This window comes from Halyomorpha halys, unplaced genomic scaffold, assembly GCF_000696795.3.
Source record: "Halyomorpha halys isolate HHAL.00 unplaced genomic scaffold, Hhal_1.1 Scaffold424.1, whole genome shotgun sequence".
Taxonomy (NCBI): Eukaryota; Metazoa; Arthropoda; class Insecta; order Hemiptera; family Pentatomidae; genus Halyomorpha; species Halyomorpha halys.
The window spans coordinates 155,418-182,126 of NW_027107649.1; the positions used below are offsets into that span (position 1 = coordinate 155,418).

The following is a 26,709-nucleotide window of genomic DNA, read 5'->3' on the forward strand; positions in this document are numbered from 1 at the left end:
TGATAGGTGAACATTTCAGGTCGATTGAAAAACATATTGAAACAATTCAGATCGACTGACGTCGCGCAGTAGGCGAGGTAAAATATTTTTTTTTTTTCTATGAAAATTCTTATTGAAGGTTCTTTGACGATGATACGTACAAATGTGGCTTACTTTTTTTTCAAAGAAAATGTTGTTGATCCACTATAGAGGAAGCGGTCGTTGTTTTTTGTGATTTTGTATACATTTACACTACTTGGTTACCATTCAAAATATTTTTTTTTCGTTTTTTACCTCTGAAAACAAATCGATTGATATACTTTTACTCCCATATGCCATAATGAGAGCTGATTATTGCAATAATTTTGCCCGACTGACCTAGCAAAGTGGAATATAATATTTTTTATGTAGAAATTAAGTTAATTTTCCGCAACTCAAAAAACCCTTCAATATGAATTTTCATAGTAATAAAAAAAAAATGTTTGTTAACAATTTTCGGCTTATTAGAGCTTTTTATTTGTTATTAGAGCTTTTTATTTGTTATCTATTTATTTGGTTTTAAAAACCACAAAAACAAAACAAAATTATTATAAAATAAATTTTAAAAATGCAATAACTTTAACACGATTCCTCTGATCTACAGCTAACTAGGAAGGGTTTAAGACTGTCTAAACTTCACGAAATGATGCGAAGCGAACCTTCGTAAACAAAATAGAACCGAAGATAACAATAAAATGTTTGAGAAATTTTTCTTTATTTGAAACTGCTTTTTCTTCCATGTAAAAGCATAAAAGTTAAAAGATATTGATATGGGTAGAAAGATCGGAAATTCATATCTCCACTAGTTGAAGTTGTTGAATCTAAGATTCTCTAGTTTAGGGCAAAAGATAACACAGGTCATGGAGTTATGATAATATTTATTGAACACAGTACCAACCCGTAACGGAACATTAGAAGAGACACTAACTCGTATACCCATGCGCTGATGCCACAGTTTCATCTTACATTTAGTTGACAATGCAAACTTAGAACTAGCAGGAATGTCTAATTTAAATAAATTATTTACCAAACTGGTAGAGGCAATTAATTGCCTCTGGCTATTGAATATTTTTGCTCCCTTGCTATTAAACACCACGTAATGTCCTTTACTGACAATTTGACTCACTGATAGCAAGTTGACCTCTAGTAGTTGAGCATAATATACATTGTTTACATTTATTTTTATGGGATTATTGCCTGAAATCGTCACTGGTAATGAAATATCGCCGAATGTATCTGACGTCATTCTCTCATTGTTAGCGGCAGTGATAGATATTTTTTCAGCCTTTCTCGAATTTGTCAACATTTCAGGGCTTCTACAGAGATGACAAGACCGCACCACTCTTTAGAAAAAACTCAGAATTATCAGAGGATCGTGTAGAAATTGCTGCAAACAGCGTCTTATCTGCACTCTTGTTCGAATTGTTTCCGCTCCTCTTACCAGTTCTTGGCGATGTGTCCGTAAGCGCTACACTGAAAACAGCGAGGACCTTTAAAAGGTTTTTTTATCGGCTTTACCTTGCTCATATTTTTTGAATCTCTGAATTCCCTTACACTGAACGGAACCTCCTTTGGAACTATGACCGTACAAAGCGAAATTTGAATTGTCACAATTATTCTTTTCTAAGCTTGATTTTACAATGGAAAGGTCTTGCAATAGTTTTGTTTTAAACGAATCGGCGTTTACTGCCGTGCTCGAACTCTCAATGCCCATAATCATGGATTCAAACGGCTTGATAATCCGACAAGAAGTATTGTGCCAACCCATTCCTCACGCACTGTGAGACCAACTGACGTTAACTTATGCGTGGTTGTAATTATCCGGTTCACATATTCTTCTACCGAACTACAGCCTTCTAGTTTTGTAGTTATAAGAATAAGGAGAAGTCCAACTCGTCTTGTCAATCCATCGTCCTGGAAAGCTTTCGATAGGTTTTCCCATGCTTTTTTGGTGGTAGTCGTATTTTGAATGTGAACATAATTCACCGGTTCAACCAATAAGATTAACTTGGAACGACATTTCGTGTCTTTCTTCTTGTCGGGATCCGTTTTTGTTGTTATACAATCCCGCAGCTCCAAATCTTCTAGGTAGGCCTGCACTGCGAATTTCCACGTTTCGAAATTTTCTCGTTCCAACTGGCAGCGACTGGTGCTGAGACATGGCGGATTCGTGAAACGATTTGGACAAAACTCACGAATTTACAGTCACTGGGCCCATAACCTGTTGAATCTAAGATTCTCTAGTTTAGGGCAAAAGATAACACAGGTCATGGAATCATGACAATATTTATTGAACACAGTAACAACACGTAACGGAACATTAGAAGAGACACTAACTCGTACATACAATGTGTAAAGGTGGATCCACATGTTGGCCGCTCGCCACGGATCGGAGGCTCGTACAAATGCTCGGCAAACAAAGTGCGGACCATCCACATGTCAGTGTTATTCAGAGAGGCAAGCATGGCGGACGTACTAGTGGTTTCAGCCATTGCACTTGGATTGTATTATTTTTATTAGAAAAAAAGAAAATGAAAGGAAATTAAATATAAATAAATAAGATTAAATATAAAACTTATTATAAAAAGTACCAACAAACACCTTTAACCTCCTAACAGCTCTCGGTTGCAACTAGACAAAGAACAATGGTGGAGATGCTACACGAGCGCTCTCACGAACCCCTTTGATCTGTGTCCAAAAACCGACTCTCGACGGCTCGGCAACGAGCCTAGGCCAACCAAGCCAAGCCACCCATCCACATGCTCGCGTATGTCTGAGTTCGCCATGGCTCGGCCAACATGTAGAGGCCCCTTAAGGTTATACATGAAACGTGGTCGAGACAGTGTTGCCACAGATCCAACAGTAGTCACGTTGGATTTGGATAACATTGTGAGGAATTATAAATTTATTTCATGAACGCAGAAAATCGCTAGGAAAAAAATAATTTCCTCCCAATATCAAGCCCGAAAATTTCTAATTGTTGATTTATATGAAAATTTGTATTCAAGGATTTCAAAAGACGCTAAAAACGAATTTGACTTGATTTTACTGAAAGCGACTTCTGGTTTTTGTAACTTTTTATGCACTAAGTGTATAATGAAATGTGCTAAACAACAACTCATTTAATACAGTCAACAATCTTTTACCCTTATTTTACACGAAAAAACGAATCGATTTTTGTATAATAACCATTAAATAATTGTACGAAAATATGAAATATTTCTGAAGTTGTATAAAAAAAAAAATTTCTGGTCCTTGAGTGCATTGCAGGAACTCTCAGACACATTTAATATTTTACTGGAGTGTGATTGGAGTACTGAAGCTTGGAGTAATTTAATTTTAAGTAACAATAAAATAAATACACATTCGCACTTACATACAATTTTTACGTTCTGCCTCGGGAACTCCTTGCCACCCCTTTGTGGAAAGTAAAGCAGCGCTCCAAGAAATCCTAGAGCATCTCTCCCAGCTGCGTCACTGGTATTGAGGGCTAGTAGGGACTGAGTGAGAGCTCTTCAGCTGAATACAGGGTAAGAATAGTAATTGTGTTTAATAAGGTTTAGGGTATGTCTGTTGGTAAGAAAAATACACTCTATTTCTATGTGGTTAACAAGATTTGGTTCAAGATTTATATGCATAGGCAAAGATATGAGGCATTTTCTATTTTTGGGGCCTGTAGCAAGAATAGAAGATTAGTCAGAGTTAAAGGAATGTTTGAGAGCCAAGGTGTATTTAGATAGCTTGGAGGCAAACAGGTTATGGGACTTGATGAATGATTTTGTTGAGAATTCAGAGCTTTGAGGTGGTTTTTGGTTTTGTCTTTATAGGAAAAATTAACAATTAGGAGTAGAACAAGGAATCTGTTTAACTATATTGGAGTTGTCTTGAAGACATATAGAATCTCTTAAGTTGCTTAAAAGGTAGGAAAGTTTACTATGGGATGTTAGGGTGAGACATAAATTGAGAGAAGTGAATTGTAGGGATTTCTGCATTTTAACTGAGAGGATGGGGTGTAAGGAAGGGTTCTGTACAAGAGACGGGTTGGAGCAGGCTGTGAAGGATGAGCTTCTGTGTGACATTAGGTGGGAAGTTTTTTGTAAGTAAGATTTGTTTAATGTGTTGTATGTTAGCTAGGTGGTATCAAGGATCATAATTTACTTGACAAGACTCAGTCTCACCTTCCCTCAACTCTTCACAACCTACTCCAACCCTTATTTTGTATAAATCCCTTTTTTACACCACCATCTTACTGTATTATCCATCTGCATTGTATGATCTATCTGTTAATTTTATTATTTCTAAGTTTATTGTATTATCAGTTTAAGATTTATATTCTTATTTAATTATTTTATTCTTTTGACTGTTTAGTTAATGAAGACTTAGCAAACCTGTAGATTGTATATATATATTTTTAGACTGTAAATATATTTTTAATTTTTGTTTTCCTGTTAATTTATTCTATTATATTTGTCTTATACACGTATTATTCTTACTAGGCAATAATGTCCGTTGAGCTTCTAATTTCCATTAAACCCCCCACCATATGTCTTTTCAGTTTTAAATCCTCATTTTACATCTTCCAGGATTCAGGTTAGCATCTATATCATTTCTATTTTATTATCCTATATCCTTTATTTATCAATTTACTTAAATTAATATATCTACTTGATTTGTTATTGTACCATACTAACACCTCATTGACTTCTTTGCTCTTTTTTTCTTTTTCTTTTACTATATTTATTATTATAATACTTCTACTTATTATTTCACTATTCATTATTCCAGGGGCACATTTGCAATTCTATCATTCATTACTGTACTCGTTATTAGTTATTATTCAATTCATTTTTATTCTTTTAGTTTATGACATTCCTTTTTTATATCATTTATATATATATATTTCATCTTTTATACAACTTTCTATTTATATTCTTATAATATTTTAAAATTTTTGTTCTCATTTAGCCCTGATGAAGCCCTTCAAAGTGGGGTAAAACTTTGTTTATTAATAAACTGTTTGTTTGCTATTTGTGTACTTATCTTTTCCACCACCCAAATCATCTTCCTACCAGTAATTACACACAGTGAAATAATAATATTCCGATACAATACCTCTAAAGTTTAGAAATTGGGATTTGATTTATATGATGTAGTATTTGAATACAAATATAAAATTCATGTTGTAAAATAATTACATTCACAATTGGTAAATGCATAAAGATATTAAGAAATTCTTCATTCAATTTGTAACCAATATTAAATTAAATTATGATTCATAATGGATGATCCCTATCATGAGTAACATTAAAATTGTACAGAATTTCAAACTAAATGATAATCAACTTTTAGTTCTGACTGAAATTCAGTAGTCATCTTGTGTATTAATTTATCAGGCTTTTGGGGGAATTAATTAATACAAGAACAGGGAATAGTTTTCATGGAAAGATGGCATGAAATAATGCAAGGTGCTGTAGTGTACCTTGAACACGTTTAGGACATAAAACCCATACAAGAGAAGATAGTACCCACTGCTGAAACGTTTATTTTGTTTTAAAAAAAATATATATACACATATATATTTTTTGTAATGGTAAAACAAATATTATTTTACTCTTCAAATCTTTTTCATTTTAAATGGAGAATCTTGAGATTACCCAGAGCTACAATATCTTATTTTATGTTAGCTTTCAAGGGCTCTATTGTTTCAATTTTGGAGGGTTATATGCTTTAGAAGAACTGGATAGTGGTTGAGCTAGATTATTTGGATGATTAGTTAAAATTTAGGCTAGGATCATAGTCATGTTGAAGTCATTATGCAGAATATTGTTGATTGCGTAATATGAAGTATTAATTAAAATCAAGTATTAGTGATGATAAAATAGATCTAAATGAGCGAATGGAAAGGAAAAGAATGCATATAGAAAGCGAATTTTAATTTGCATCAAACTGAATTTTACTTAGTAGATGAATTATTTAATCTAAAGTAATCTAACATTACTATATTATTTTTAAAAATTCTGTATTATTGTGCATTGTAAGGAATAGGTGAACAAAATTATGAAATAGAATTTTAGAAATTTATATTTAAAATTTTACATTTAATTTTATCTTCATAGTATCCATGCCTTAATCTCTACAATATTGCCATTTTTAAATATATGTAATAATTATTAAATACGTGTGTTTTGACTAATAAAGAATAAAATTAACTTGTATTTCTAATTATAGATTATAGACTCATATTTACACACAACTTTAGTTTAATTTACAATTTCTGATGGAATATTTATATAAAAGAAATACTTCCAAGTTGAAAGACACATACATTCTCTCTGACATTAAAAAAGAAACAAAACAACAAACACTATATACAAAATACTTAAGTTACAATTTATTTTTGCCATAAATATTCATTAGGAAAATCAACATATTTTTATAAATTTGATCAAGTCAAATGGGGTACTGAAACATTGAATGTTATTTATCTCACTTCAAAAGCTGCAATTTTTTTTTTTTAATCTAAAGAATATTGAGAAATATGCTGTTTAGTTATAGCTTCAGTCTCAGATAGCTAATTAAAAAAAAAAAAAGCTGAGGCTGAAACATAACAGAGCAACATAATTTTAATTTAAATCAAATTTTAATTTTAAATCACTGAAAATTATTCATAATTGGATGATCTATAATTTTTCTTTTATGTAATTTTAATAAGCACATTAATACTGTACAGTGATGGACTTATTTTGATCAAACATTAAAACTATAATAGAGAAAAATAAATGTTTATTATATCTTTTCACAAATTCATTGCGATATTTATTATCAACGTAGATCTGTGGTTCAATAAACAAAACAATAAACAAAACAAATTATACAAGAAATAGTCTCATCTAATTTTTAATGCCCATTGAGGAACACAAAACACATTATTTCATTGTTTTTGACTAGTGTTTAATTTATTTATAAATTAGTGCTTAGTTGTTAACAGCTGCCAACTAATTGTTAAATCTACAGTGTTGAGCATGCACAAATCTAATTTTACCGAAAAAACAGTGCTCAATACCAAATATATTTTTATGAAATTTAAATATATCTTTTGCTAAATACATTGATAAAATCTACTTACATTAAATTAATGAAAAAAAAAATACAGGCAGTGATCAAAATCACCTGTATAACTAAGAATTATTTAAATATTAAGATTTTATTATCATTTATATTATTTTATAATTATTTTTAATATATACTTTATTCTTTGGTCTTAAATTGTGAAAGAGATGGCTGATCATTACTAATTCGTTGTATTGTTAAAACAATAGAAATTTTTTATCTTTCACTAATATTATTTCTGGCACCAGAAGTTTTTTCTTTGAACATAAATACTTGTACTTATACTTATTTGGGAAATAAAAGATTCTTATTCATTCTGTTGAGTGCTTTTCATGACCTCTTTCTTGGCTTGATTATTTATTTTTATTATCCATGCTCTCATACTTATCTCAAGCCATTTAGAAATAGGTTTGATGGTTTGGTATAGGTGTTGAATTTCTGTCAGAGCATCAGTCTAATCTTTTACAAATATTTTCAACATGGCACTCCTGTGTTTGAATAGCTTACTATTAATTCAGACCATGAACTAAACATTCTTGGCACCAGATATAATTAATTTCTTTTCATATTACTTTAGGGTATTGCTTATCCATCTCTGTTCACGAAGTAGAATTCTTCTCCAAGCCAAGGATTTTAGCAGCGTCTGTGGGCCCTTTTTCAATCATTGTGTCCACCAAAGACTTGTCTCGTATCCCTAAGAGGTTGCCTGGAATTAAAAACATTATTAATCATTTAATCTGGGATTATTTAAATCGTAACACAAAATAAAATATTGTTGTCAGATGAATTTATGTTTTCTAATAGATTTATATGTTTCTAACAAGCATTTGTATATATTTGTGCGTGTTCACACTCAAAATAAAAAATATATATAAATATTGTTTTGAATTAAAATTTTATTGCTAAACTGATTTTTATGTTAATGCTGGCACACTTATGAAATAAAGAAATCTGGTACATATGGTTATTAATCAACAACTTCATTTTCAATCCATTGTATATTTCTTAATTTGTTGATTTATTTATTTCTTTTAATTTTTTGTGTTTCTCAGAATGATGATTGTTATCTGTTTTTTGTGTTTTAGCTCTGATGAAGACCTGAAATTCAGGTCGAAACATCGGCTCGAATAAATAATCTTTTGTTTATTTGCTGACTGCATGTCCCCTATTGCCCTGACCATCTTCTCCACATGAAATAAAGGTGTTAGCTAATGATATAACTGTTTTTTGTTTCATTTATATTGATTATATTAATTTTTTATGTGGTCATTTCTATGCCAAACAATGTAGACCCAGTTCACTATTCATTCAAATCATGATAATCAATCAATCATTTTTAATTTTCGTTAACAATGAATGCAAATAGAGTTCGAGTAAGATATTTAAATGAAGTTGAAGAAAGGACATTATTAGTATCAAATTGGAATTTGTCTGGGAGCTTCTCTGGCTGAAGGAACATTATTTAGCAACTGATGCCTTACCAAACATCCTGGGCAAGGTCGTAGATGGGTAAAAAATGCTAGAAATGACAGATTTTTTTCTCCAGGTGCTGCAGAGCAGATTTTCAGTTACTTGTAACCTTCTCAGTGATCTAGTACTTGTAGTCGGTTCTAGTAGGGGTTTTGAATCAAACAATGAGAAATGGACTATGGGAGCTGCAGTTGACTTCAAGAGTTCCTTAAAACATTTCACCTTTTACCAGACATTACAAAATGCTTGAAATTTATTTCCAAGGAAACATATACTTTTGGATAGGATACAGTGGAGCTTAGTCTTAATCGCAGATGTGCACATATTCAAATAATGGTAAAAAAAATGTGAGAAGAATATACAATACGCAAATGCTACAACGCAACTCTGATTTCCCTTTTGCAGTGGTTCAGTGATGGTGTGGGAAGAGAAAACTGATTTAATCATTTTATGAAGTCGTTCTGTGACAACTCAACAATGAAATGTATCGATCTCAGCAGGTGCAGTTGAAGCCAGGGGTGAGAGTCTTATATTAATGGAAGATGAAGCCTGCAGAAAGGACCCTCATAGAGTTTTTAGAGAACAAAGAAATTGAGACATTGTAATCACTAGCTCTTAATCCGATTGAGCACCTTTGAGCATTGTGTCAAGGACCAGTTAACCTTACCAATCATGAAAAGGTTGAGAAAACAAAAAAATTTGTCTTGAAATCTCTTAATGAGGCTCTAAGGATGGGAAATACAAGTTTTTTTTTGGTCAAAAAATGGGTATTTGTCCCAATAGTAGGGGCAAGACATTCCAATGTTATATAACCCTCATCCTTGTCATTTAGGGTACCACCTTATTTTAACACAATGGTGGGGGGGTCAAGTTTTCATTTTGTGGGACTGCCATAGAAATAAAAGTTAAGCCCTCAGGCCAGATTTGAACTGGTACCGCTGCAGTTGCAAAGACCTGCGACTCAACTACTGGGACATATTGTCCCTTTGGGTAGTTAAAGGATTAAACCAGCCTCAGAATCTCAGGAACTTGGAAGCAGCATTCATGAAGAGATACAAAAAATATTGCAAGAAGAAATCTGAAATCATGCAGAGCTTACATTGTCTTGCTGAGGCTGTGTTACAGGTAAATAGAGGTAGAACTCAAAATCTATTTTTTTATATAAAATGGAAAGGAAAAAAGTGTAATTTTTGTTCTTTGATTTCTGTTCTGTTGTAATTTTTAATTTTTCATCAAATAAATTTTATTTTGTAATTAAATGCATTTTTATTTAAATCTATCAAGCCTTTAAAAAATGTAACCGTTATTTAATAATGTAAATTATTAGCAATGGAGACAGTTGAGGATTTTTTTTTTTTTGTTTCAAATATGACTGTTTCAATGCTTAGAAAAAAAACTTTGCTTATATGATCAGATCTACTTTAGATTCTTCTACCTCTGTAAATTTCCATAACTTATTGAAATATTCCTTAAAATTTTGAATACAGCTGTTCTACAAGCTAACACCATTAATTATAGTTAAAAGTTTTATAAGATTTACAAAAATTCGAAATAATTGTTAAGTTCAAATATAGTATATTTGTTGGCCCAGTCTCTTTACAATTAATTATTTTTAAACACAATTTATAACCAAACATAGTATTTAGTGTCAAACATTAACTTTTAATTAATAGTTTAAAAAATAAAATATTTTTCTATTAAAATATAGTCTATTGGAATTCATGCTTATTTTGTTCCCAGTTTAAAATAAATATCATCAAAAATAAGTATACAGTGGAGAATAGAACAAACATTTTAAGGGAAAAATTGGCAAAATAATTTAATATAATCAAGATAAACACATGTAGGAAAACATTAGAATCACCAGATTGAAAATTAGTTCAATATATTAAGCAATTTTCTCTTAAAGATTTGGACAACTTAAAAAAAAAATAACATTAATAAAAAATTAACAGTATACTGCAACATGTATTGAGTTATTCAGGTGGAGCTGTGTAAGATAAATCAGCACCGGGTAGAAAACAGAAAGTAACCCCGTTTTGAGAATTTCTTAAATTACTGTTTAAAAAAAAAAGAAAATCATAGTAAATATTATAATAAACAAAAAATTCTATTTCAAATACATGTGTTTATCCAATCATAATTGATTAAAAATTTATCTTTCTGTAATAAAATAACATATATCATAATTACATAACAGTATATAAGTAACGTAGTCAATCCAGCTACTGATAAAAAGCAACAAAGTAAAAAAAAAAAAAAGGTCTCTATAACTCTGAATGAAGTTAAAATAAGGTACCTATGAGGTCAGATTCAGGTTCTTCTTGCTGGTCATGTTTTTTTCGATGTCTAAGCATGGAATGTTTAAGAGTGAACTTTCTTGAACAGACTGAGCAACTAAAGGGTCTTTCACCAGTATGAGTTCGCATATGTCTCCTAAGATCTTCAGCTGACCAAAACCTCCTAAGGCAGAAGGCACACACCACCTGTAATCAAATAGAAATGAAATAAAAATGTATTTCTGGTCACTAAGGTGATATATAAATATTTATTATAGAGGTTTTTTTTAATAGTACTGTATTTTTTATTTACTTTTTTTAATACATCATAAATTAGCCTTAAATTTTTTAATTTGATCTAAAAATTAGTGTTAGATGAAAGATGTGTTTGTTGGGGTTCGTCAGGAGTAATAAAACATTTATTTCATTATGTTGTTTTATTTAGTCCTATTCCAATATTTTGACGCTTATTATCAGGGCCGTCTTTAATCAAGTGGAGGCCCTAGGCTCTTAAAGATATGGAGCCCTCCTCCATAGAAGAAAAAAAATGAAAAATGTGAAAATTAAACAAATAGAATTAGTTTTAGATTGATGGATCATTTTGATGTAAAAATAAAATATATTAGATCATCAGAGGCTACACTCTCAATAAACATATAACATATTAATTAATAAAAAAAATAAATCCAAGTTAATCTCTCCTTTATGATTATAATAAGGCTTTTTAAAGGTAGCTAGAATATGATAGTTGTTTTATAAACTACTTTAATCAAACTATTCCTTGTTACCAACCTATCTAATAAAAAACCTTATTTTTTCTAAGTAACAGATTTTTTTACTTATTTAAATGAAAATATATAAAAATAGTATAAATGTATATAAACTACTCCATACCAAAAGTGGTGCATATTTATTTCTGTGAATAAAAATAAGCTCCATTTAAGTTGTGTAAAATTATTTTATAAATCTATAATTGTTATTTTTGGGTTTTTATAGGTCAAGATTAATATAAGTAAATTCATAAAGGTAAAAAAAAAAAAAAAAAAGAAGACTTTAATCGATTAAACATCTCTGATAGAAACTTGACTGACACGTGATAAGGACAATAATCTTTCTAATGTAACACAAGACAAAACAGGTGTATAAAAGTATATCATGGCTAGATGTATATGTATGGCTATGTATCAGATATCATGGCTAGATACCAGACATCAAAAACCATGAGGCATAATTTTTTTATGTGAATTACTAAAAGCCTGTCTTTTATATAATTCTCTTTTTATTTCTTTTATAAATTGCCTTACATTATAAACTTTTATAAATTTCTGTTCTATATAAACAAAGCATAGTACTAAAAAAAATTGATCTGGCAATACAAAATGTATTTAAAGAAAAAAAATACACTAATTTCTCAAACAGTGCCTTTCTTTTTGTTAAGCAGTTAAGGATTTATTGGTGCTCAATATTTACCTTACGGTTTGCATAGTCTGCCCTTTGTCTCGAATCATCTTCCTCATCTTCACAACTAGATTCCAAGGCACCCTTGGATACCAAAGAATCATATTCTGGCCCATGTTTCTCTTTTAAATGAGAAAGGGTTTCCTGTCGTTCTGCAAAAGAAGTATCACACAGGTGGCACTTGAATGGCATTTCAGACCCTAAAAAAAAACAAAAAAAAAACGTGTACAAACTTTGGGAGGAATAATATCTTTTTGGTAATATTTGGTGCTAAAAAGTAATGATTTTGTTTTTTTGGATTTCAGAAAAAGTTAAATAAAACCTGATATAAAATTATTTCATTATGGTTTGATTAATCAATAAAAATTTTGTTTTATTTGATTAAGTAATTTAAAATAATTTTTTTATTAAAAATATCATTCATGAATTTAGAAAGCATACCTTCTACCATATGTTCTTGTTCGGTTTCTAGCTTCTGCCGTTTTGCTCTGTCACCAGACCCATGTTTTCTTAAGAGGTGCCTGTCACAATTGCTTTTAGTCGTAAACAATAAAGGGCAATGTGGACATTTGAATGGTTTTTGTCCAGTATGTGTGAGGATATGTCTTCTGAGTGAACTAGACCAGGGAAATTTTCTGTAGCAGTAGGGACAGGATACTCGATTAGGAGCTAATGAGTAGGCGCTCTTTTTCTTGTTTTCTGGTTCAGATCTGGATTAAGAAAAGAATTTTGGTCAAATCAAGGGAATAAATCAATTAATATATTAAAAAGAAAGTGAGTAAAAGTATACAATTTTTGTAGCGAAAGTTATCAAAAGAATTTATTGAAGAAATTGCCCGAAATAAGATTCTAATTATACTCACTTATCGTCACTGCTATTGTCACTGGCTGAAGCTACCAGCCCTTCTTCATCGCTCACTTCTTGTTTGTCCCCAAAAAATTGTTGAAAAGTCCCCCTAGCGTTGTCCAGTAACCGTGAAACTGTTGCCAGGTCTCTCAGATCCTCCTCTCGCCGCTTTAACTGGCCTGTCAAGGCAGTTCTTACACTATCAGATATTCTGTCTTCTTCTCTTGGCCTCCTTTTTCTTGCTGAATAGAATTGTGGATGCTGTTGCTTTACATGACGCTCCATATTGGATCGTAACGTGAATCTAGCAGTGCAGAACTCACAGCCAAATGGTCTTTCCGTCCTGAAACATTAATAAATTCATTAGTTATGTAAGTGTGTTTGTATCATAACTATTTAGTATGATATTTATTTATTTTTAAATTTAATTAAATGACGTTTGTGCAATTTGGAAATATGAAATTAATGATCTTGTGAATACCAAATGATATTCACACAACGGAGCATTTGAATATCAAAGAAACGTTAGAGGGTATGCGGTGTTCTTTAGAATCAAAGAAAGGAAATGAGTGTTGTAAATGACGCCGTGAGTCTCTCCACTCTTAGTCTGAAATTTGAACTCTCTTATTCTCCGAGCAGTTTTCTTACGGCTATCGCCGTGGAAACATTCATTAGTACTGTAATGTGAAGTAAAAAATCAGTGTAAACCCAAGTTGTCACCTACCGCAACGCATTCTTATTCAAAAAGGAAGAGGCAACAACAGATTGATTCTGAGTTGGAATAGAATTTATTGAAAATAGAAAGTCAAACACTAACTCTTCTTGATACCTTAGAATATGATTTTTTTTTAATCCATACTGTCTTACTTTGAATATCCTGACCAATATCAGGAATCTCGAGTCTGAACGAAATATCAAGAAATCTTACTCCAGAAAATGTCACTACCTCAATTTAACCAAAAGGTACCAACCAATTTTTTTAAAAATGTATGCCCTTGATATTATTTGTAAGTTGCGTTTTCAAACATTTTTAATTATTTATTCAATTCTACGTGCACTTACTTAATAATCAATATTTGCCTTTTCTAAATAGGAATGTATTACAAAAACTTTGTATAGCATTACATATTATCTCTGTACAATAAACTTTTTTATACCAATTTCAATTCCGGAGATGCTTTTATTGATTATTAGGTTATTGAACAGCTAAAATTCTCGTATACTACCAAAAATCATTATCATAAAATCTTAACCGAGAATACAAATGATGAAATTTAGTTGTTTCATTTTCGTAAATTATTCGAGTTTTCTCCTACGTCTCATTGACTTTAAAAAATTCATGTAAAGGTTTTCAGCTAACATAAAAGAATGTGCCAGGCCTGAAGCCATTTACTAACTGAAAAACGTATGAACACAGTAATCACATTCATATATAACTCACTCGTTACGTGGGGTCACCTTTAGGTTTTTCTAATTACCTGCAGACGCAGTAGTGGCGTTTCCTTTAACGCACGCGTCGTATTTCGCTAGAATATAGCGTAGTAGTTGTATTTTTTTTTGAGGTACGGTTCCTATTCCAATAACCCTAAGATTTTTTTTCCCGAGGTTGAACTATAAGAAACTATACAATGCTTGTAATTATGACAATAATTAAAAATAAAATGATAAAAAAGAGGTTTGAATATAAAATTTAAGGTATTATTAATATTCTCTTGATATACCTAAGTTTTTATTTTCAAACTATACATCATACTGACCTATATCTTCGTTGTTTCTGCTTAGGAACTAGAACACCATTCTTGACAACCATCCTCACGTCTAGGTATGGATATGGAACAGGCTCTGCTGGTGTTCTTTTTGTTGATAGATCCAATGGTGCTTCTACTGTCATGGTACCAGCATCTCGCTTCTCAGATTCGTCATGGTGGATAATACAACCTCTTAGGTCAGTCTTTGTTGCTGAATGTCTGTTGCGAAGATGTCTTTCACAATTAGCCTTAGTTGTAAAGGCAAAATTGCAAAGCGAACACTCGTAAGGTCTATCTCCATTGTGACACCTCATGTGCCTGCGATAAATATTGTAATTAGTCACAAAGATAATTTGATTTTTTGAATTATAACAACTGGTGCTATGCATTCTTAAAAAAGGTTAGTGCTTATATGAATAGTAATATTATTTATGAAAAATTAAAATTAAAATAAATGATAGTTTTTTAAAACATACCGAAGAAGACCATTTTTGTCTGTATCTGCATATGGGCAAAGATTACACTGAAGGACTCCATAGGACATATGAACTCTGTTATGTCCCTTGAGAGCTCTAAGGTTCGGAAATGTTGACCTTAAAAAAAAAATTAAATTAAACTACATTATTATTTGTACAAGTTATGAATATTTTCAAATCTTAGGATGTAATATGATATTTTCATTTTGAATGTTTTTTGATCGTGCGGTACAGGGAAGTACTAAATATAGAGGATAGAAATATTATACATGTGGCTGTGGAACATAGGAAGAGGAGGAGGGTTCTTCCCCTCAATAATTTGGAAACCATAAAGGTTAAAAAAATTGAGAATCTACCTCAAATTGCGAAAATTGTGGTTTAACATCATTCAAAGAAATGCTTATACTCTAAATTGCTTGGAAACGAAATTTAGATAGGACAGTTTTTCAGAAATGTTTAAGAAAAGGACCAGACCTCCGGTAAATTGTGGGGGAATTTTATATTTTGTCCCTTCTCCAACGAATTGTTCCAATTATGCTTCTGACTGGGATCTGTGGGAAATCTCATCGGTTAACTTCTCCCGGATTTGGATGCGAAGTCCTTAAGTAGTCAAATTTTGGTTTTTGGTTTTAATAAGCCCTTTTTTGCTCCTTGCCATATTGTGTAGGATATAGAGAATCTATTCAAGGAATACGTTCCATAGGGATAGGAGTTAAAATTATGCATAATATTGTTAAACTAGTTATGTGCATTAATAATAACCAGAGTATTATACAGTTCCCATGGTTATACACTGTTATAAATTTGAATTATCTATGGTATAATCTTCTAAGATCTATACGAATAGGATCAGTTTTTACATGATCTATATCTAATTTATAATGTGAATAGAATAGAATAGATAATAAACTTTATTCTTGGACTAGGTCTCTTGGGAATAACGAATATGTACAAATGATAGAAAAAAATATCTGTGAAAATAAGTTCGTACTGGCCCACTAAGATGTAACTCGTTTTACCCTCGACGCCATCTAAGAGTTGTTTTTTAAGTTTAAAAAAAAACTGTAAGATAACTCATAGTTTTCCCTTTAGATCTTTGTGCAAATACGATTAAACTCGTACATACAGTGAAATATGGTAATAAACCAACGTGATTTAACTCACGATTAACGTCTTAGCAATAACGCAAACTACAAATCACCTCGTAGTCGCCGGCAACGTGTTACTTATTAATTTTGATATCCATAGAGATATTAATTCAATCTGGGTCAAAATATAATAAAAAAAAAAAACTTTTTTCTCATTACATGAACCGACATTTAAAAAAATTTTAGTATTTTTTTTTTTTAGGGTCGAGTAGAAATAATAAAGAATAATGGGTCATATTTATAAGGCCTATGGTTTTTTGTTAACAAACTAAAATCCATGGCATAGTACAGCTTTGAGAGTTGAGGTCATCATTGAATTAAAATAAATCAGTATTGCTTAGATGATTTATCGTAATATACTTTATTAGAAGAAAAACAATTATAACCATCATCAGATCTATAACATTAGAATGACCCCTTGCCATGGGCAGTCATCGAAACTTTATTCGATATTTCAATTTCATTTTTTGTTATTTGAATCAATCATTCGTTATCGAAATAAATAGACTGAAAACAATTATGATGATGCTATTACCTGCATAATCTGCATGGGAATTCCCCCTTAAGTTTCATCCTTCTGTATTCTTGAATGAAGCAATCTTGTTCTTCATCTTCCCGTACCTCAGGCGACTTCTTGAGGTGGAGGCAAGCAAGGAACTCGTTTTTTGAGGTAAGATCGGCCATAGAATAGCCATCGATGTTGTTATTATTCTGTTCTTCATCTTTGCCTGTACAGCTGTGCCCAGGTGAACAGAATGAATTACATCCGTTACAGAATCTGTCCTCCTGGAAATAATATTTAAATTTTATTTATTAATTAAGTATAAAAGTATTAATATATATGTGTGTATTCTTGTATATATTTATAATTTGAAAAACAGAAAAAAAATACTGTTTTGTTATTGATTTAATAGAAAAAAAAAAACGGACAAACTAATTGAATGTTTTTATACTCACGTCTGAATCGCTGTCTTCTGTGGACCCTGGACTTCGGGAGATCATACTTGACGACAAATCTAAAACAGTAAATGATACTGAAATAATTACACGTTAGTTAGTGTATAGTATTAAAATTATTTGAAAATTATATAGCCTGTTATCATTTCCAAGACAAGGAGTGGATGGATATGGTAGCAAGGTTGAAAATCCATTCATATAGTTCATGAAATTTCCTATTAGAAAAAAATTCATTCGAAATATGCAGTAGAATTATTCAAGTTATTTCCATCCGTAAAATGAATATTAGGAAGATCGATATTCGTGGTATTACTTAGAGTTTCTTTCTACCGAATGTAAAGAACTGTTACATCATTCACTTTACAATTCTTTCAAATTGTGATCAGGGAAGTAACGATAGGGAGGAATAAGGGTGAGGTGGCTGCCATTCCCTCCAATAATTTTAAAATATAATAAGTTGGGAATATTTTACTCGAAAACTTACTAAAATTTAAAACCAATACCAATGCTCTACAGATAAGTGAAAAGTTCAAATTCGAAATATTTCATAATATATTTAGGAAAATTCAAATATATTAATAGTTGGGAAATCCGGTCAAAATTGTTAGAAAATTTAAAATTATCCCCTCTTCCGCACACCAACAAATTACTTATGACGTCGCGAATCATTAATGTTTACAATGCAATAACGTAATTTTCAAAAAAACTAGTAAATCATGTACGTAGATACGGTGTAAGCTATGTCTTATACATTTTCTCTAGGCAAACGTCACATGACGGAGTAATATTTCACTCAAATAATAATGAATAGCGAAAAATCAATATCTTACTTTAAAGGGATATTTAATAATATACTGAATCAATCAATGTAACTATTATATGAAAAAATAGAACGATCTAGGCTATTCTATAGACTCTATGTACTATCTTTCAGTGCCTCATCTCATCTTCAAATATAACGTCAATTCCTACTGTCCATAAGTTGATATTAAAGCATTAAGCAAACCACTACTAACAAAAACCGTGACAGAACTATTGTTTCGAACCTTTCCTAAACATCAACGATTTAATTTTTTGGAGGATTAGAATAAATTCCAACATATTCCATCAAATATTCTTTACCCTACGTCGTAAACCTATGACTTCCTGCCCTACAGTATCCTTTAATTATTCTTCACCTGTCCCTCTCGAGGAAATCTGCTACGCAAAACTACGTCTGAACCAACGACTAACTTTGAATCCTCAAAGAAGACTGAAAAGGTGGAAACTGCTCGTCGATCCCGAGTATTAAAACACTTATAAGAAAAACGGCCAAAGCTTTCAATTGATTACGAGAGGCTCATTTGCACAACTAAAATAAGGCTTATTTGGACTTACCGAGTTGAGCTTTGAGACTCCTCTAAAGCGGTCTAATCCCTCTAGAATCCAATTAACTCACTTTTCCATATAATATTAATTTGGCCAAAACCAGACATGAATACTCCCTAACCACCCAAACTTGTTTCTAACCTTGCTTCCTATTCAATTATTGATAATCCTCCTAGGCTTCTGAAAGATGGCCTTGAAACCTTCTGATTTGGAAATATTATTAGAGTTGTACCACAAGTGTCTATCATGTCAGTATACCATTATGCACATCAAAGTTACTTATTGTATTTTTATTTTAGTTAATACAGTAATAAATTTCAACATTTCAAATCATTTGTTGTAAAATATTACAGTCTGTTGTAACAGAGGCAATGGGTAATATAGTCGTCCCGCTTAGGGATGACACGCAGAGTATTAAGGTGGCTTAGGGAGTCCAATTCACCCTCGATACCTGTAAAAAGAACTCGTCTAACAAATGTTTTCCATTACTGTAACTTTGTTTTTTTTTTTAATTTCAAGGTAAAATATTCAAGATTTTTTAGTTTTACGTAAAATTCCAACGAAAATGAGTCTAAACGTGACCAAAATGCGTTGTTATCTAATTGAATTCAAATCGTTAATTTTAATCAGTTTTGTGTTTCAATCTTCGGATATGAATCATTTTGGTCTAGTTTGGATTAATTTTAAATATAAAACAGTATATATGATCAATATGCATATTTAAGATCATTTATTGATTTATAATAAAAAAAGGGAGTGATTTTATGTAAAATATGTAATGTAAAAACGACGGGATGATATCCCTTGTGTGCTTATATGCTTTGTCACAGAGCACAGATCTCGCGGAGTTTCGACTGCCATCTGAGAAATAAAGTAGAATATATTAATATAAGCAATTGTTAAGAGAGTCTTCCAGCTTATTAACAGTCTTTATTATTATTATTAACAACATTTCATTCTCTTTTTGTCGGTTGGAGATTATGGAAAGAATTATCTTAAAGACTGACTCAGAGTTGTACATGTATGGTACAAATACATACGGGCCAGGGATCGAAGTGGGCAGGTGTGTTATGATGGGTCGCTATGACAACGCTCTCCGGATAATGGCAGCGATCGATAGAGGAGTTCTCCTGTATCCAGGTCTCGGGGTTCTCCCACTTCTATCCATTGACCCTAGATAGATTCACCTCTAACTTATATTCTATCAGTTGAACCATGATAATATTAAACCTGTTCTGAAATAAATGAAGGGCCATACCTTCATGTGCTACGTTACAATAAAAAAAAAAAAAAAGAAATTTCTAATCTGTAATAGGAATAAAAATTCAATTTTTTTCAGATTCATATGTCTGTAACATAAAACATTTTTCCCCAATTATCGGACCGGATTTTCCGTTTTACAGATACATAAAGTAGACATTTTTACTAATTAATATATTACCTTCAGGAGCTGGAGATGGCGGCATAGCTGGTCTAAAAGTCTTTACGTCCTGCATCGCATCTGAAAAAGAAATAATTTAGTATATAACTATATTATGTTTTTGTAATATAAAATTGTATGCATCAATAATATCGACAACACCCATTGACTGCGTTAACATGAGCAATGTTCGATTTGGATCAGTTTTTATAAGAAAGCTGTAAAATTTAATTTAGTTGAGAGTGATATAAGAAAAAAATCTATTACTACCGGATTTATGTCGTACATATGATTTTGGAGACCCCAAGTAACCAAGTTTTGAGGGTAACTGAGCTTCGTACTCAAAATTTTCGTAAAATAATGCAATAGATTCAGTGGAAAATTATACTCAAGGAACATACATCACTAAAATTAATATTTCATTAAAGCACCCACATCTGCCCCCCCCCCCAGTACACCATGGGATTTTTTTGATTTTTCGATCTCGCAATAAACGAAAGGTTTTTACAAATTTTCATCAACGAGTTTTTTTTTTTTTTTTTTTTTTTTTGGAAGCGTTTTTGGTATTTAATTGTAAGATAGGTTACTGCATACCCTTAGCTAAACGTATGGAAGTGTACTAATGCGTTGAATGATGTATGATTGGATATTTTATTGGAATATTTGGACTGCTAATATCACAGACGAGTTTGTGAAAAGAAGTTCGGAAATTAATATTGAACATGTGAAATTTTCAAAGCTATTTAATACTCAACTGGCTACTGCTGTTAACAAAAAGTATGAAGCTCTTGAACTAAAATTTTATAAAGTTATCACAAAAAATAGTCTTACGAATTCGTATGCCATCACTAATTGCAATGAGAACTTTTTTTTGCATTAAAGCATGTATCAAGTGAGTCAAGGTGCCAGACGGTTCAAAGTTCGTATAAGTAACTGAACTTAATGAATAAGGGATATAGTTTACCTAAAGGTTTTTAATTTGTTCACATTATATTGATAAAATTTTGTTTTAAAAGATTTATTTTATCTTTCTATCATACAGATAACATTTGCTATGGGCCACGCACTGTCTAAATCCTCCTCTTATTGTATAACTATATATAATATACATTAGGAGATCCATTGCCAGAGGCCCATAGAATTTCCCATCTTGCCAAATGGTAGTTACGCCCCTAGTACTCACATATCGCAGAGTAGTAATTTACGAATTAATAAATTAAGCATTGACTTTTTTCAAAAAGGAAAAATTATAATATAATTTTCCTGTTTCTAGTTTTTCGTATCTGCTGACTGAAAATTTTGTGCAATACCTTAAATAATTAATTAATATTTACTGCCTCTATGATTATCATCCTAGAAATGTAATGCTCTAGACAGGGGATTGATTAAGAAATTGTTTTTAGGGAGGAGGGTGGAGGGGCGTAAATAACAAAAAAACTCATAGAGGCTTTATATTTGATTTAACTATCTAATGTTTTAAAACAAAGGCCAAAAAAGACAGTAGTTCTTCTGTTTAACTACTCCTACAAAAACGTTCCTTAAAGTAACTAAACTAGTCAAATGTCTGACACCCCAAGAAATAAGTCTTCCAGTGAAAAATGAAGTATCGGCTAGTTGGCAAGCCATGTGGAATGAAAGCCCGTCAAGAAAATTAGAAATTATTAAAAAAACGATTAAACCATGGACTACATCAAACCGTTCCAATCGCAGGGAGGAGGTAGCTATAACTAGATTAAGAATAGGTCATACGAATTTGACTCATGCATACCTGAAATAAGCAACCACCGCAAAAATGTCAATACTGCAATAATACACTTACGGTCAGTCACATATTTGAAGAATGCATGAACCATGAACGTAAGCAGATTGGGAGTGGAACCGACTGTATCGGATACCCTAAATGATGACCAGAAGAATATAGAATTGGTTTTGAATTTTCTTAAAAAGCAACCTTTTGAATAAGATTTAAAGTAATTATTTAAAGAGTTTTAAATCTTGAAATTGAATTATAAAATGTGAAACATAGGCGTTGATGACTTTTGGGTTTTACGCCCTAAAGGCCCACTGAATAACTACTAGTCAAATGTTTCAACATTCCATTTCCAAGAGATATCATATTTATCCACCCTGTGGCGAATATAATGTATAATTAAGGCGAATATATACCTAATAAAAATTTATTATTCCTTCTGTATAGACGTGTTCTGTATCGAAATCCACCTTCGAGATTCTCACGCCAAGTACGGTGTGCTATCACCGTAGATTCCTGTATTAAAAAAAAGTGGATCGTTAAACGAGTGATTAGGGAGGCAAGGAACATATGCTGTTTGTCCATAACCATGTGCATCATCATTCAGCCACTGACTCACCTTTACCCGGGCAATCACATTAGCCCTATGATATACCTCACATTCAGCTAGTCCTGCCATGGGTTAAGAATGATTTTTAAATCCGACGCCATGAGAAAACCACTAATTTTAATAATAATTTTATTTTATAATAATTTTGTTCGATTTGATAATATAATAAACTGCAATTATCACCATGTAACTATCCTTCATAATTTTAAATTCCTTGGGTTCTTCAAGTCTAATATTTCTACATAGAGAATCAGAGGACACATCTCATTGTATTAACTTAACCACTTTAACAAACTTATAGATAATATAATAGAATTTATTATTATTAGTTCTTATTTATGACGGCACTGTGAAAAACAATGAAAATACAAGGGCGTATTCAGATATTGTCTTTTGGGGTGGTAAAACAAGAAAAAAAATTCTAAAGCCAATAAAGACAGCAATCCTACTTTTTTACCTGGAATCCAAACCATAGTAAACGATATCGGTAAGATAGGACTTTCCTAATAAAAGATTTCTCCGGACTCACCCCAGATATTAATTTCTGTACTGAAACCCAACCTCAACATTTATAATTTATGCCACAAAAACATACTAAGGAGATAAAAATATTATTGTATTATTTAAAGTAAAAATGCTTTCAAGCAAAATTTATTGAAAATAGGGTCCAAGGTCGAATGGATTTTGACCTGAATATTTTCGTAGATAAAAAAAATAAATTAAAAAATGTTATATATATATATTGTAGGGGGAATACGTTTTGAAATATAATATAACAACTCTACTATGCTAAAGTTGATTTTTTGCTGTTCAGAGAAGATAAGGAAAACTATTTAATTAAATACAACGACGAAGCAATCAGGGAAAGAATTGTGTTTCGAAACAAATAACAAAAACGAAATAAGCGTAGTTTGGAGCAGAGAGGCAACGATCTCAGTAATATAGATATTACAGATAACTGAGTATATATTTGGATTCTTAGAGGTAATTAGTATTTGGTGACTACATTAACAGATAAAACTAACCAGGTTTAAGGTACCATATTTGTGTTATTTCACGATCACATTACTAATTAGTTTTTTTAGGAAGTTTAAAGTAAATTATCTATTTGAATGAAATAATAAATGAAAAAATAATTTTATTCTGAGACATATGTCCCCTAAGAATAAATACATGGTTCATACATTAAGATTTTTATCTGCCAAGCATTTACAAGATTCCAGTAAGTATATTGAAATTACATTGAGATATTGCCTTTTTTTTTTTTTTAATTTTTTTTTAAAATCCTAGCATCTATTAATGACACAAAATTTAGAATATCACCTTGGTTCTCTACTTGCACTGCTGCATCAGAAACATTTAAATTCATCAACATTTCAAAAACTTTTTCCAAGTTGGCCCACAACTGCTATTTACCTTCAAGATGCCACTCATCCTACAGAGTATCTTCAGTGATGAACCTTAGGATCTTATTCCAGTTTCTCATAAATTCAACAAGGGAACTACAGATGAAAATGGCGCCCAAATGCTAATTATTCGATCACCAAACTCATGTCACTCTTTTCATCACACATAATCGACTAACAAAAGAATTGAATCTTAAAAATTAGCCCGACAAAAAACAAATTTTTATAACTTAATACTGGACATAACATCCACCAAAGTTTATTTAAAAGCTTTAGTTCTACAAATGGGGGGAGGGGAGAAGCCGGAAGTTGTAAATACTAGCGATAAGGACCCCTAAGGACTGTACCGTCGCAAATGTAATAGGATAATAGACTGAGTGTGAGTGGATTCGACTAAGTATTTAGAAAAAAAATTAGTCGAGAACTGATGAATAACAAACTGAAGAACGATTTAGTTTTGTCGGTCAAAGCCTGAAGCACTTTGAGGTAAATTTAAATTGACAGAAGACATAACAGCAGTAGTCTTCTAAATTCCATAAATGTTTGCAACTTTTTTATATCTACTCTTTCATAACCCTTAAACATGGAAAATTCATCCTCAATTTACTCGGATGGAATTTCTTTCAGTTTCAACTGTGTTTATTGGAGAAAGATAGGGTTCATGTATTATCAATTTTATTTATATTGCACAGAGAGGCAAATAAAAGCTTTTTTGGGGGTGGGGGGGTATGACCTATAAACAAAAACCTATATTTCAAATGTATTGTATTTTTTAAGATTATTTTATAACAATTATTGTACTTGACAAAACTTAATGGGAAATTTTATTAAACCTTATAAAAGGCGTAATGACGGATAGTCGTGGACATCCATTTGAAAAAAAAATGAAACAAAATACTATTTATGAGTAGACATTAAAATTGATTTTAAACAATATTACATATATTACATTTATTTACATTACATAAGTGGACAAATGGTCATTAAGATCTTTAGAACGATTCGATCAATTTTTATCAAATTTCTATTGAAACTTTTGTTTTTTGCATCGTTTACTTCTCTGTATATATTTTTAAAAGTTTTATGCATGTTATTTCCTAGTAAGTCTTTATTTTTTTTTTATTTTATATTATTCATTTTAAACCTCCACCTGCATTCCCATTAAATCTGATTCATAATTGTTTTTTCTTTAGTTATATGCACTTAAGATAGTTGTGGATCCTAGGGGTTTAGGGGAAGGTGTAAACCTTAGACTACCATAATAACAAAGAAAAATAAATACAGCCGAATTTAAAGCGTATCTGCTAGAACTGATACTCCTGAGTTAATGATAAATATTCAAATTAAACAATAAACTGCCAAATCTAAATATATAATAATTAATAGTAATTACATTGTTTGGTAAATTATATAAATTAAGTTTGTTAAACTTGTTTTCTTAGTTTAGTGGTATTATTTTTTATTAACCTGACGAATACTCCATAAGGACTTATTTGTATTGTTAAGGGAATATTTCTAAATTGGTTCAAACTTTACCATTTGTAATTGGGTTATCAGTTATACTGGGTAAATGTATTATACATTATTATTCTATTATAAGTTGTTATTTTTTTTAAAGTTCCTATATTTCATTTTTTTTAACTGTAATTTGTATTCTAGCTGTATGATATAAATTAAATCTCTATTTGTATCTCTAGAAATAATATCAGTTTGTTTATTGCAGCTTCCACGACGCCAGTATAATTAAAAGTCTTACTACATTTAAGTATTTCAGTTATTTTGGCACCGAGCGATTGATGTTGGGATCTGGTTGGACCACATTTGTTATACTTTGCTAAACATATAAATAAACTAAATAGAAATTGCTATAATAAAACGTCAATTCCTCCTCACATTGGATAAGAACAACACTGTAATTCTGCATATCTTTTTTTTTTTTTTTTTATAATATACCCTTTAAATTAAAAATGGTTGGAGCCTCATAGGGAGAACAATCGTTAAAAATTACAAAAAAAATTTATAGCATAGTTCCCGAGATATAGATTTGTAAAAAGCAACATTTCGTAAAAAAATGTACTGAAAGATCAGTACCATGTGAATTTATTTTGAGAAATCAATATTTAAAAAACCATTCGACGTACAGATATCTATTAGCACTCAAATCAAAGCTAGTTTAATGGACTTTAAAATAGTTTCAGATACGTATCTTTTTAGGAGTCGTAGTTTTCATAATATTTGCTAAAAGTGATTTATAGTTGTTCGGACAAATCAGAACTCAATTTTTCGAAAAGGTGTAGATAAAGGGAAGATTCAGAGAATACACCCCCTAACCCCCTTTGATTAATTGATAATTTTTTAAGAAGTATACGCCCTTAAAAGAATAAATTAATATCATACCTATACTATATGGAACAATTTTCCATTTTTATTGCTAGTATGTCCAATAATTAAGGAATTTATCAATTCGGTAGCTTTGTTTCAGCCTGAAACCTGTGTTTCATTTGTTACGAATAGTTTATTCGATATTTGTCACTGGTGAACATAATAATAAACAATAACTACCTGTGTACTGTGGGGTGAATTTATTATTAACCTCCGACAGACTTACCCCTGATATAAATCACCTGTAGCCAACTACGATAGG

At 31.1% G+C, this 26,709-nt stretch overlaps 2 protein-coding genes across 3 annotated transcripts in view; one reads left to right on the top strand and one right to left on the bottom strand.

Moving 5' to 3' along the window:
* Psi (P-element somatic inhibitor) overlaps window positions 1–9,857 on the top strand; it is a 122,588-nt gene extending 112,731 nt beyond the window's left edge. The window contains exon 17 of one of the 2 annotated variants that reach the window (XR_010843053.1): window positions 8,214–9,857. The gene's annotated coding sequence lies outside the window, so the exon portion shown is untranslated. The remainder of the gene's footprint in view (window positions 1–8,213) is intronic. The other variant, XR_010843056.1, reaches the window with a different exon arrangement.
* peb (pebbled) overlaps window positions 5,642–26,709 on the bottom strand; it is a 36,109-nt gene continuing 15,041 nt past the window's right edge. The window contains exons 2-11 of the mRNA XM_014423477.3: window positions 20,321–20,380; window positions 17,512–17,570; window positions 17,090–17,340; window positions 15,407–15,523; window positions 14,940–15,248; window positions 13,199–13,525; window positions 12,777–13,045; window positions 12,348–12,535; window positions 10,898–11,084; window positions 5,642–7,834 (exon numbers count right to left, since the gene is read on the bottom strand). Of these exons, the coding sequence (XP_014278963.1) occupies window positions 7,728–7,834; window positions 10,898–11,084; window positions 12,348–12,535; window positions 12,777–13,045; window positions 13,199–13,525; window positions 14,940–15,248; window positions 15,407–15,523; window positions 17,090–17,340; window positions 17,512–17,570; window positions 20,321–20,375 (1,869 nt within the window). The 5' untranslated portion in view covers window positions 20,376–20,380 and the 3' untranslated portion in view covers window positions 5,642–7,727. The remainder of the gene's footprint in view (window positions 7,835–10,897; window positions 11,085–12,347; window positions 12,536–12,776; window positions 13,046–13,198; window positions 13,526–14,939; window positions 15,249–15,406; window positions 15,524–17,089; window positions 17,341–17,511; window positions 17,571–20,320; window positions 20,381–26,709) is intronic.